Source organism: Pinus tabuliformis, chromosome 2_2 (assembly GCF_031772625.1).
Source record: "Pinus tabuliformis cultivar Carrire ecotype Pingquan chromosome 2_2, CPIR1, whole genome shotgun sequence".
NCBI lineage: Eukaryota > Viridiplantae > Streptophyta > Pinopsida > Pinales > Pinaceae > Pinus > Pinus tabuliformis.
The window spans coordinates 1,124,945,119-1,124,959,304 of NC_142300.1; the positions used below are offsets into that span (position 1 = coordinate 1,124,945,119).

General features: G+C 38.5%; 1 protein-coding gene across 1 annotated transcript in view; it reads left to right on the plus strand.

The window, feature by feature from the left end:
* The window catches only part of LOC149197349 (putative metallophosphoesterase At3g03305), a 75,331-nt gene extending 61,613 nt beyond the window's left edge, over positions 1-13,718 (plus strand). Inside the window, exons 2-4 of the mRNA XM_089405831.1 lie at positions 10,660-10,901; positions 11,653-13,392; positions 13,567-13,718. Coding sequence (XP_089261957.1) covers positions 10,660-10,901; positions 11,653-13,392; positions 13,567-13,701 — 2,117 coding nt within the window. The 3' untranslated portion in view covers positions 13,702-13,718. The remainder of the gene's footprint in view (positions 1-10,659; positions 10,902-11,652; positions 13,393-13,566) is intronic.
* The last annotated feature ends 468 nt before the right edge of the window (positions 13,719-14,186 follow it).

The following is a 14,186-nucleotide window of genomic DNA, read 5'->3' on the forward strand; positions in this document are numbered from 1 at the left end:
GGAGGAGGAGCAGGAGGAGGAGGTGACACTGCCTACCCGGGCTACCACTAGGACCAGTAGAGGACGTGGTCTACCTACTGTAGCTCATACTTCTAGTTCTTCAGCTTCTAGAGCACATCAGACTCCATTTCCATTTCCACCAGCACAGGCACCAACGTCTACATCTAGAGGGAAAGAGAAAGCTGTGACATTTTCTCGCAAGAGGGGCAGAGGAAATCAATAGGATTAGACTTTCATTTTATTGTATATGAGTCTATGACATTATGACATGATGACATACATTATCATATTTTTTGTTGATATTTTGAGGCTGAGCTGGGACTCAGGAGTCAGGACTTACTATTCAGGACATGATTCAATGTTATGTGTGATTTTAGCGCTAGAAATGATATTAAATAACTTATATATTAGTTTTCTTATCATATTTATGTGTCAATGTATTTATTTTATGTTGTAGATGGTTTAGATATTAAAAAAATTGAAAAAAAATGAAAAAAATGAATATTTTTGTACCAAACGCTTTTTTCCCGCTTTTTCCGCTTTTTTCCGCTTTTTCCCGATTTTTCCGATTTTTCCGATTTTTTCCGCTTCATTCCCGGCGCCGATTTAATCCCGCTCGCGCTTTCACAACATTGGAGAGAAGGAATAGACTATGAAGAGACCTTCGCCCCAGTTGCTTGACACACCTCTATCAGATCTGTTATATCCCTAGCAACTCAAATGGGATGGGAGATTCACCAGATGGATGTCAAGACAACATTCTTGAACGAAGTGATAGAAGAGGAGGTGTATATAGAACAGCCCAAAGGCTTTGAAACTCATGAGAAGAAAACTCATGTTTGCAGGTTAAAGAAAGCCCTGTACGGGCTCAAGCAGGCACCCAGAGCATGGTATGGTCGGATTGATAGTTACTTACAACAATTGGGATTTTTCAAGAGTGATGCTGATCCCAATCTTTACTATTTGTTGGTAGAGAATGAACCACTTATTCTGGTGTTATATATAGATGACTTGTTCCTAACTGGGTCATCTAGGATTGCAAGAAGAATCTTGAAGCTGAATTCGACATGAAGGACTTGGGATTGATGCATTATTTTCTGGGGTTGGAAGTTTGGTAGAAGAATGGGGAGATCTTCCTTGGACAAGGAAGGTACGCTACAAAAATTCTAAAGAGATTCAGAATGTAGGATTGCCGACCCATGGCTACTCCCATGATCACCAACTAGAAGAAAATAGATGCATCAGAAGACAAAGAAGTAGATCCCACCTTGTACAGGCAACTCATTGGGTTGCTTATGTATCTGGTCAACACTAGGCTAGACATTTGTTTTGCTGTCAACACTCTTAGTCAGTTCATGGTGGAACCAAAAAGGGTGCATTGGGCAGCAGCAAGACACATTCTTAGGTATGTACGTGGAACAATTGGACGTCCAGAGGGGAGGACGTCAGTTTGAATGGGTTCACTGATGTAGATTGGGCAGGTAATTCAATAGACTGAAAAAGTACCTCAGGGTACTGCTTCAGTGTTGGATCAGGGATGATATCTTGGTGCAGCAGGAAGTAGAAATCAATAGCACTAAGTTCAGCAAAAGCATAATATATGGCAACCAACACAGCTACGTGCAAAGCCATATGGCTCAGAAAATTGCTTGTGAGCTTATTCAGAAAAAGGATGGAAGCGACCAAGGTTTACTGCGATAATCAAAGTTGTATCAAACTCTCTGAGAATCCAGTATTTCATGATCGGTCGAAACATATAGATATCCGTTGTCACTTTATCAAAGACTGTGTTCAGCGTGGGGCAGTACAGCTACAATATGTCCCCACAGGAGAGAAAGTGGTTGATATACTCACAAAGGCTCTCAGAAGAGCTAAGTTCACTCAGTTCAGAGAGCAGATGGGTATGGTTGAAAATTCATTTCAATAGCAGCAACAGTTTGCAGTGCAGGGACAGTTGGTAGTGGTAGTGCCAGCAACAGCATAGATGCAGACATTCAAAGGGAGCTATAGTACAGATGTAGCATTGGCAGTGGCAGTGTCAAAGGCAGCAGTACAGTTGCACTAGCAATGCAGTCGTTGGTGGACCGCATGTCAGACATCAGTAGCGCATAGGATGATACTTTAGAGTCAAAGCAGTATACAATGGCAGTATATTTCTAGTTCACATTCCTCGCTAAGAGGGAGTGTTGATTTGAGGTAGCATCGGATGTGATTTAAGTCTCAAATTTTGCAGGGAGGCTTGGGCACATGCATTCCAAAGAACCCAGAAACCGTTTTGGGAAATTCCACCCAGAGACTATTATATTAAAATAATTAATATTTTTAATGGGGCTCATAAGTCTAAACTTAGGAAAATTAAAATATCAATGGGTATTAATCTAATTGTGGGTGAATCTTCTAGAAAAAGACAGAGATCAATTCAAAACGATCTGAGCCTTTGATTAGGACTTAATCTAGGCCCTTGGTTGTCCAACAGGAAGATATAAGAAGGGGCTTCAGGGTCATTTGGAAAACACGCCAGAGGTAGATACTCAATTACCCAAGTAAAATCGATTTTCTCACTGGTAGAAGCTTGACAAGAGAAGATCGATTTGGAGGGAGAGTTGCGGGTGAGACAGAGAGAGAGGGCATCAACACAGTCAGAGAGTGCAAGGCAGCAAGATGCAGAGCAGGAACAGGGTGATGCAGAAAGAGGCAACACAAAGGCAGTTTGACGTAGAGCCTGAATGGGCAGCTTGACGCTGAGCCTGGGAGAGCAATTTGACGCAGAGAGGATCAGAAGGATTTCGGAGAAGAAGAAGTGCTTCATCTGGGGTAGAACTTGGTCAAGAAGTCTCTGTGAAATTTCTCGTTCCTATTTTGCTGGCTGTAATTTGTATAAGAGAATTTGTTGAAGAATAATAAAAACGGTTATCTGCTGCACTGTTTTTCCCACATTAGGTTTTCTGGGGACGATTGTCCAAAAATAACTGTCATTGTGGTTGTATTTGTGCCAATGCATTTCCTTACATTTACTTTCTGTAATGTTCTAATTGTGAAGGTTGCAGTAGAATATATTTCGATATTTGCTGTAAGAATACTGTAGAAAATTAATCATGAGGTAATAAGTAGAAGAAATAATATTAATCACTGTAGTAGGATTTCTATTTAGGAATTTTCACACTCTGCCCTCCTGAGTGTCTGACCGCTACTAGCCACTACATCTCACTCTGGCACCTGACTGCACCAACTGACACTGGTCCATCCTGCTACTGTTGATTATGGGCTCCCGTAGCAAGGTCTTGATCCAAGAGGTGGACTCCTCAAGGATCCTGCCCATCCTGTAGCTCTCTAGGGCTAGAACTCCAAATCAACTCCAGATCGCCCCACCTCACCCCTAGAGGCATCTCGACAATCATGGAAAACTCTTCCTCTAGTCTGGAGGACACCTGTTGATCTCAGCAGATGTAGTGTGCTGATCTTTCTTCTCCTCCTTGTCCTCTATGTTGCATTGAACCGGATACAGAAACGAGGTTTGAAACAGATATGACAAATTTTCAAAAAATACGGATACAATATGGCAAGGAAACGACACACACACAGACACACACATATAACTTTCATATTACCATTCATCTTTTAGAATCTAGATTCTATATTTAAAAATACATAATCATCATCATGAATTCCACACAAACAAATGATCATCACCAATTCAGCTTAAGCATCGTTATCATCATTAGAGATTATTATAACATTCAACATATCATCAAGTTTATGTTTCCAATTTCAATCATCAACGTCAACACCAAAATTAATAATGCTAAATGCACACTACATAGTACAAATTACAAAATTGAACTATGACTGACAGTCTACTATCATATGACATATTATGGTATTCAATCTCCATTGTTCAAAAGTTTAAAACATCATCATAAATTACATTCACATATCATCAAATGTGTTTTCATCCATGTAATTAAGATTCACATCATCATTTGGATCCTCTCCATGAGTGGGAGCATTGCTGCCATGTCCACAGATGCAATTATTGGTGCCTTCTCATCAAACAAAATCATATGAGACATGGCATTCAACGTCATATCCAAGTCAAGAAACTTTGGAAACAGATCCAAAACCCTTAAAAATGCCTGAAACGTTTCAAAAATAGGATCCCATGTTTCCAAAAAAATGGAAGCGCTTCAGAATTAGGATCTTGCGTTTCCAAAAAACTGAAACGTTTCTGTGCCGTTTCCATGCTGTATCGTACCTGTTTCTGAAAAGCCGAACGACGTTTCTTGGGTTTGGGAGGGACGTTTCTGGTAACTTGCTTGTCCTTCTTTTTGAGAGGACACTGAGTGCTGTAATGGCCGAACTCGCCACACCTGAAGCACTTGATCTTCGAAATGCCCTTCTTTCTTCTGCGTTGCTCTTGCTACCCTTTTGATGCAAGGGCCACGTCCTCCTCTTCCTTCACTTGGTTCGTCCCATTGCTGCTATTGCCACTGATGGTGGCCTTCACCAAATCACACCTCATCTCCTCCTGCTGCAGATCAACCCACACACGTTCCCAATTTGGCAGTTTCTTTCTGCCTAGGATACTCTGGACAAAAACTTTCCATTCTTCAGAAACGTTATTCAGCACTAATCGTACAAACTCTGAGGGCTGGGGCGTTGACCCTACTAAAGCCAGCTAATCTCGGACATCCTGAAGCCTCGTGAGGAAAGGGTCTACTCGCTCCCCTTTCTGCATCCTTGTGCATCTCAACTTCTCCTCTAAGTACATCTTCCACTGCTTGGAAGATCCTTCGTATAGCATAGCTAAGGCTTTCCACATCTGCCGGGCAGTGTCCTTGCCGGCTATATGGGATACTACACGATCTTGAACCCCGTCGAGAATGATCCTCTTAGTCTTCGCCATCTCAGTCTTGTACTTCTTGAGCGGATCTGCATTGGTAGGTACAACCACACTATCGACATACATCTTGAGATCATGCTCATCTAGAAGGCAGGAGATCTTAGCATTCCAGATCACATAGTTGGATGCTCCATCCAAGCGATCTTGATCTCTCAACCCAGCTGATGCCATTTCTCCTCAAAAAAGTTGAACTGCTCCCTCTTCTCCTCTGCGCAGCTACTGCCCATCTATTCGCACTCCCTTCTGGAGTGAGAAATCTTGCACACAACTACTACTGCTCTGCTAGAAAAAATTCGGACTTCGTGGCTGGAAGTCCTTTGAGGAAGAAATTCCCTCCGTATGTGCTCTTCTCTCCCACTAACGCTATTCTGCCAGCAACTGCTGCAAAATATCTGCGTCCCAGTTAAAGATCTACTCTGAAAGGAAAAATACACTCCTCCCTTCTGCCTCAGGAAAGCTTCTATCCGGAGATCGAATTTCTCTGTTGACTCACTCAGAGAAATCGATTTCTCAAAACTTCGACCTCCTTGGCCCAAGGATTGCACTGCCTTTGGGGTTTCGAATTGCTGCCACCACAGTAATTTCAAACTCCCTCTTCCTTTCTGCAACTGAGCTCTGATACCATGTGAAAAATCGGTTACCCGATTCCTACTGCAGCAAACTGATGATATTTCTCCTATTTGTTAATTTCCTTTAACAAATTACTTGCAGTTTTCTACAACAAATATCGAAATACATACATTGCAGCCTACACAAAATAAATACTGTGGAAACTAAATACTGTGCAGGAGAGAAATAGATACACACACATTACACTATTGTTTTTGGACGAATGTCCCCGGAAAAACCCAATGTGGGGAAACCGGAGCAACAACTGAGAGTTTTAATTATTATGTAGTGGTAAATCTGAGTACAAATCGTTGGATGCCAAAACTGGCTATCCGATACAGAGAATGACTGGCAAAAAGTTAGTGAGAAAAATGTCACATTGATCCGGGAGATCCGACACTGATCAGGGGCTGGTTGATTGGCCCCATGTTGCCTTTGTGCAGCGTCTGCATCACAACTGCTGGGCTCTGCGTCACCTCCTTTGCTGATCTTTTGCTATCTGGAAATTCGACCTTTTGGCCCTCCGGTCTCACACCCCGGCTTTTGGCACTGGATCTCGACTCTCCCAGCTGGATTTCAAACTCCCTCTGAAGCTCTGCGCTTCCTCTGCATGGCACTGCGTTGCCTCTCTAAACTGCTTAGAGCTTTCTCTGCTTTGCACTCTTTGGATCTGGAAAACTCTCCTCCAGACTACTACCCCTGCCCCTCACTACAAGAAGATCATTCGATCTTACTTCGGCAACTCAATATTGCTACTCTTGCGAAATTCGATCTCTGATCTCCCACTCTATGTGTTCTCCAAGTGCCCATCGAACTCCTTATAATCTCTCGTTGGAGCTCTAACGACCAAGATTAAAACATAATCAAGGGCTAGGATTAACTGGGAGTTGATCCTCCTCTTCTTCTAGAAGATTCACACTTGATTTAATTAATACCCTTTAATTAACCAGATTTCCTAAGTCTAGACTTAGGAAACCATTTAAAAAAGTTAATTATTTTAATTAAACCATCTCTAGGTGATTTTCCAAAACAATTTCTGGGTTTTGGAGAATGCATGTGTCTTAGCCTCTCTGCAAAATCTCGAGGCAAGAACACATCTAATGCTAGAGAAATCAACACTCAAGGCCTGCGGCTTGACTATAGGTGACCTAGTCAAATGCGGCCTGCTTCTAGGAGATATTTACCCCAAGGGTTATGCCCAAAACACCATTAGATCAGTCCTCATGCAAAGCAGCAACCTCTGCTCCAAACTCGGACCTGTAATAGAAGATAAATAAGCCTAGAACAATTCACAAATAAGCCTAGACTTTCTCCAAATAACCTTGGTCTCTTGCTTGTGGAACTCGACCAATGAAGGAGTCTAAAATGATGCCAACCTTTCCCTTATCACCGTCGTTGGAGAACTTTCTTCTGCGGCTATTTTAGAGAGAAGAAGAATGAGATATGGATGTCTAATGAGGTTGGAGGCCATGTACTTTTATAGGAGATGGAGGGGTTTAACTTGGTTAATTAACCCCAAGCTGACCTTGATGAGTTACACATGAGTGGGCTTGCTTTCAAAAATATATTTTTCCTTATCCAATTTTAGTGATCTTTAGGTCAATTTTGGTCCTCTCGGAAAGAGGAATTCATTGCAATCATCATCTCCATCAAATGAGCTGTCCAAAGTGGAATTTGGCCCTAGTTGCCAATTTTAAAATGATTCCATATGATTAATTGGAATGACAAACCTAGAAATACACGTTTCAGTTATGTTCATGAAAGGAGCCACAACTTAGATAAATAGTTATGATAAAACCTTGAAATATGGAATATTATAGTTTAATAAAAATATTCAAATACATGTTCCATTGAAGTGAAAACATAGGAAAACGTCCATGCAAGTTTGGACGATTGATATGTTAGAGATTAACCATGTCAATTTTATATAGAGTTAGGATATCAACGAGTAGCAGCACACATGCTAAATATTACTAGACTTAACTTTATGACAATCCTAAATTTAGTTAAATATTTGGAGTGCTTTAAAGGTTGAGTTTCATCTTGCCAAATCATCTACTTGTCCCCAAACACAACCCTTTCAAACAAAGAGGAGAAACATAGTTCAGTCCAAAAACATTCTGGCAAGTTGGCAGCTTTACAATTCCACAAAACATGCGTATCTGTTTAAGGCTGTTTTAGGAAAGATATAGATACTTTTCAAGTTGGAGCCAAAGTAGATATGTATCTCTCCTTTCTTAAAGGGAATATGGTCTGCTTGCTCCACAACTCCCAAATGTGTCAATTTTGATGTACATGTATATTGATTTCTAATGTAATACATGCTGCATTTTCAACACAAATAACACAAACAGTTGAGTTTTTAGCATTCAGGTGTTCAAAGTGTTTATTATAGCTGGAATTGACTTAGCAGCAAGTATTATGTCAAGGGTCTTTCTAGACCTTTGTTGTGTACATATCATAATCATCCAAGATAACTGTCATGCTGAGGCATACTTCTTGTCCAACTTAGCCTAATACCTATTATTGATATTTTTCCTTTCTATGTTTTTAATACTTTGAAATGTAATGCTGCAACCCTAGATAGGGTTGAACTTGAAATGGAGATATGTAATCAAACATGAGCATGATATTATATTACAAAAACACTTAACACCATTACAATGAGATTCATCTCTCTTATATAGAGCTCAAGAGGTCATATATGTACAGAACTCTAAACGCTAATAATAAGAAGAAAACCAATCTTTTAGCTTAAGTCAATATGGTGACTTTATTACACATGTAAGACTTACATTCTAACATTCTCTCTAGGTTTATAGTAATGAAAACAAAAATAACTGAAAGCAAACACACTTTGACTGCAAACACATTTATTGAAAACTAAAACAACAAAGTTAAACATTTTTCAAACACTTAGTTCAAAAGAATTCTTGAACCAGTGAAACTCCTTCAAGATGCTCCCTATTCCTTTAAAAGCTATAGTCTCCTTGTTGTAATCCAAGTTCCTGGTATCATTGAACATCATTTGCACCTGAAATTTCTCATAACCCTCATAAGGGTATCATGTTGAACTTCTAGATCCTGAATATCCCATGAACTATAGAATGCCAATCTCCTCATGCTTGTGCATCCCATACTACTGAACAACTGTCTCTCCTCCACTGTATCACTCCCTGTCTTCAAAGTGTGGGCCTCTTAAAATGTGAACAATGCTAATTCTACAGTGGGGTCATCACTGGTATTAGGATCTCGAGGATCTTTAGCAATTGCCACATTTGTTGATTCTTTAAGCTTTCCTTTGAGAAGGGCATTGGCATGGGTTTTGCAACTAACTATTCTATGATCTATTTTTCCATAGCAGTAACATTCAATTCCAACATTCAATCCTACTCTTACCTGTCATTCTCTTTCCCATCCTTTTCTTTGAGTAGTGTTGTCTCTAGCTGAAAATCTCCTTTTGAATCTCGTACAATAGTTCTCATTTCTTCAGCTAAGATAGATGATTTATGTTTTCTAGAGTGTGTAAAGACATCTGATTGAGAGTAAAGATGATATTGTTGTATTAAGAGGGAAGATTTTTTAAAAATGGCTTTAGCATCCTATTCCTCTACTGTAGCTTTGACTTTAGCTAGTTGTTTGATGAGAGATCTCAGATTGTTTAGCTTCAGGAAAAACTTTGCATTCATCACTTTTGTTCCAAACAACTTATTCGGATTATCCTAGATTTCCTTGGATGATTTTTCTAGATCTACGTTATACAACTCAAAGTCTGGGAGCAAGCCTACTAATAGCTTTAGCTTTATCATTTATGCTCCACTATTCCAATAATTTATTTGGATTTCTAGGCAATTGCTGAGTCCCTTTTACTATTCCCCATAGGTTTTTGTTCGTCAATTGCATCTGAATTTTCACTTTCCAAGTAATGACTTTCTCTAGAAGTGTTTTCATTTTCAGAAAATTTTGCTTGAAATTTAATACTGATAAACACCTCTGCAATTTAACACTTAATGGCTTTGTATGATGGGCTAATGTAATGGCTTCTGTACAATAGTGTGTGGCGGAAAGACTTCCATATGACAGTGAATGATACTATGACATACAGGCTTCTGTATGACGACTGGCTTCAAACTCTAGCAGATAAATCCATCATGATGAATAGTATGGTGGCTCTCTCATATTGGAAATGATGGCTCTTTAATATTGGAAACGATTTTATTCCTTGATATGTTTCTCTCTAAAGACTGGTGGCTTCTTTACGGTTGGTCGCTATTTCATGAATGACAGCTATAAGCAAACATCAACTCTCTAACTCGGTGTTTCGAACTTGGCTATTAGGATCTCTCCACTCTGATACTAATCTAACACAAACACAAGATTATATTATGAAAATTCTTTACACCGTTACAATGAGATTCATGTCTCCTATGTAGAGTTTGAAAGGTCAAGTTTGTCCAAAACCCCAAACACTAATAATAACCAGAAAACGTATATTTTAGTTCAAGTCACTATGGCGACTTTACTACACATGTAAGCCTTATATTCTTACATTTATTGACTAAAGAATTTCACTAATCATTGAATAGGGATTCATCGTTATGATGGAAAAAATTACAATTACCAAGATACTCAAGGGGAACAATTTAAATATAATCATCACCTTCCAAGTGGTTGAAGCCGAAGCAGATGCTCCTTCTTCCTCTACTTCCATAGTAGTTGACGCATCAACAGATTCTTTCTCTTCCTCCTCTATCTACTTCTACAGTTATGCCTAATGATGAGTAGGTTTTTGTCTTTTTTCTGTTTACTTGTACTTTTTGTAATCATTGGTATCTTTATCTTTATTCTTCTAGTCGTCTGGAGTAGCCTTGTGTTCCTACAGATTACGGCATGTTGTTACTGGTTGCCCTTTTGAGTCCTGTTGACCTACTTATTTGGTCATGTGTGGACAATGGACATGAATAAAATTATCTTAAGTTAGTTTCAGTTATATTTCTTGTTGTATTTTTGGGTCCCATTGATCTACTTTTTTGGTCTTGTGGACATGAATAGACTTGTATTATGTTAGTTTCACTCATATTTCTGAGTAATTTTGGTTGTCTCATTGGGAACCCTTTTGCTATGCTTGGATCATTATGCCTGGACCACAGATGGAAAAAGCAAGGATCATCTTACCATGAGACAAGATGAGAATGAGTGGAGAGAGTATCATGACACAATGAAGGATACCATAGCAAAGAGTGGACTTCCAGAGGATATATTTTATGATCTGCGTGGTAACCATGATAAATTTGGAGTACCATTTCCTAATGGTAGTTTTGATTTCTTTTCTCAGTACAGCATAAGTGCATATTTAAATCGCACAGGAAATGTTAAAAGCATCACACTTCTGGTGAGTGAATCCATATAATTTATTCAAACTCCGTGGAAAAATTCACAGTATCACACACTGTTTCATGGTGGCATTCTCAAATGAATTGGAACAGATATAAAGGCATCGAGCATAAAATAAGCACAAATTCAGTTTCATTAGTTCTAAACATGCTTTCTTAATAGTAAATTGTCATCAACTTATCTTTTAAATCTGAGCCTGATTGTATGCACATCCTAGACTAAGAAAACGATCAAAGAACTTGGATTGCTAATGTTATTTCAAATGAAACTTAAGAATATATTCTGCTTCCTATGCTTATGACTGTATGCTACAAATCACTAAGAATTTCCTAGCACATGAACTACTTATTTGAATTTCCCTGTTATTATTTTTGAATTGTGAAGTTTTTTTCAAATATTCATTTAGAAACTTGGGTACTTGAAAGCTAAAAACATAGAATATTTGGAGCGCACACGAAGTGTTCCTCTAGATGGTTTTAGACCCAATATTGCATCAGATTGATAACAGATCGATTTGAACACTTAATTTCTTATTGGAATTTGAAATGTAATGGCATGTATTCTACCAGGATAAGATTTAATCGTAAAAATAAATATTTTGTTTTTCCTTTCCAGTGTTGTTATCATTTAATTGATTAATTCTGTTCTGCAAAGGCTTTTGTAATTTGTTTGATGATTATGTATTGAGTTCCTTGAATCTCAGTTATGATAAGAAGTTGACAGTATCTATTCATACTTTTTTCATCTAGAACAATGGCTGGAAGCACCTTTTTGTTGGGTTTGATAGTTCTATGACCATTGGTCTGCGTGGGCCTACAAACCTGTTTGGACATCCCACAGATAAATTGATATCAGAGCTTGATGTAGAGCTCAGTCAATGGGACATGCAACTATCAGAGCCAGTGAGCAAAATTGCCTTTGGGCACTTCCCATTGTCATTCACCGCAGCTACAGAGACAGGAAAACGTCTGGAAGATCTGTTTGCTAAGCATGCAGTATCAACATATCTCTGTGGGCATTTGCATACAGAGTTTGGGAGAAATTTACAGAGGCACCATATTCAGTTAACCCCTACTTCTAAATCTTTTCAACAGTATTTTCAGCTTAATGCACATGATATAGCCATCAGCAATAATGAAAAACAGCTCTGTAGCTTGGATAACTCATCCATTAAAGAGTTTTGGGAGTGGGAAATGGGTGATTGGAAGAAAAGCAGGATAATGCGAATCATTGCCATCGATGAGGGGCATGCGTCATTTATTGATGTTGACTACAAAATGATGAGCTGGCCTCTTGATAATACATCTGTAACCACACCAACTATCATAGTTCCAACATTTCCTTTAGACTCACGCATGATGCAAAGAATGTCTTCCTTAGTTGCACAGGAATGCAGATTTAATAATCTATCCCTTCATGGATCAATACGAGCTTTGGTATTTTCGGCAAATTCGATCATCTCTGTCAAAGCTAAACTCTATGATTCCATATCTGGAAAGCTTGATTTGGCTATGGAGATGAAAATGATGAAACATTCAGATTCAATAGAAAGAGGTGATTTATACATAGCAAACTGGGACTGGAAAATGTTTATGGATCCATCTCCTAACCGATATTGGTTGCAAATTGAGGCAGTTGAGGATTCTGGAAAACATGCATATAGCCAAATAAGGCCATTCTCTGTAAATTTAAAAGCAGCTCCATTGAAATGGACATGGCAAGAATTTTGGGTGATGGGATGTCACTGGGGTTCACTATATCAACCGCTGCTCTGGTTTATTTTTGTTTTTCTGCTAGCTTTGCTTCTTGTTCCAAAATTGTTAATTTTTTATGTAGGAAATGAGAATCAGTTCAACAGATGGGCTTCGAATATCATGAACTGCAAAGGTTTTGGTAACTTTTTGTTTAAAATCCCATCATGGATCATGTTAGAAGCATCTAGAAATCGTCCTATCTGGTGGAGTCAGCTGCTACATTTATTTTACTTGATCTTCTTTCCTTGGTTCCACGGACAGGTTCTAGTGGAGGATTCCAGAAATGGCTATATGTCCCATAAGGGTTGGACAGTTATTCTTCCAGAGTTTATGATTCCCCAATCTGGTATTGGTGTGCCTGATGTATTGGTGATTGTTTTGCCTCACCTTTATCTAGTAGTGTTTCCTCTTCTTTGTGTTGTATCATCTCTTGCAGCTGAGAAAGTAGCTTGTCAAATGCACTATTTACTTAAATCAGAAAAGAAAGAAGTTGAGGTTCTAGTGAAAAGGACAGTTGATACAAGGGCTTCTGAAGACCGTGTTACAACAAATTCACAACTGAATGATCCAAAACCTCTATCACTGAAACTGGATAATGTAAATATCAATCGACTTTCAACATTGTCTTCTGAGCATTGTGCAAAGGCTTGCACTGCATCTTGTATACATTGCAACCGCTGGATTAGGAAGGCACTCATAGGAGTATGCTTTTTAATTCTATGGAGTCATTGGAAGGTAAGGTTTTGTGGTCATTATACCTTTTATTTGTTTGGTCATTGATTATTTAAGAATCAGATGGTGGGAGTAAGATTAAGGAATTCGTTTCATTTATGTAATTAGAAATTTAAAATATTTTCTCTCTGTTTATAACTTTATTCATTTATTTGTGTGTACTATTGTTTTGGACAGCAAAGCAAAGCCCTAGTTTGTGCATATGGTGCAAAGGTGGTTCTTTCTTCTCCAGGGTTTGTTTGGCCAGTACCACTCCTGTTGGCCTTAGCAGTTTGGAAGACCAAAGATTTGAATTACATCAGCAATGCTTGACCATCACAAAAGACTAATTTCCAAAATCCTGTCAGTTAAGCCAAATTACTGTCTCAGTTCTTTCTTTTACCATAGTTCACTTAAAGAAGACTACAAATGATTAGGCTAATTGTCAAGTGTTGAATTTTTTACTTGGGGACAAAGCTGTGGATATCTAATGTCTATTGAAAAATTAATACAACAAATATGTTCTGCAGCACAAGGATTATCACGCAAGAAAATATTAATGTTGCCAGATTTTTGTTTATGGTAAGAATACATCATAGATTGTTTATGGTAAGAATTGCATTGGTCATTTTATTTAGAAGTACATGCTAAGTTATGATGAAAGGTCATCATTGATGCCACCCACCAAAAATAGTAACATAAATATTTTTGTTATATACTATTATCTATATCTCTTTAAGGGCAGAAGTTCAACAATGTAAAGGTTTTTGCACAGTTTGTAGTTTATTATGATTTTTTCCAGTACTTGCATGGTAAGT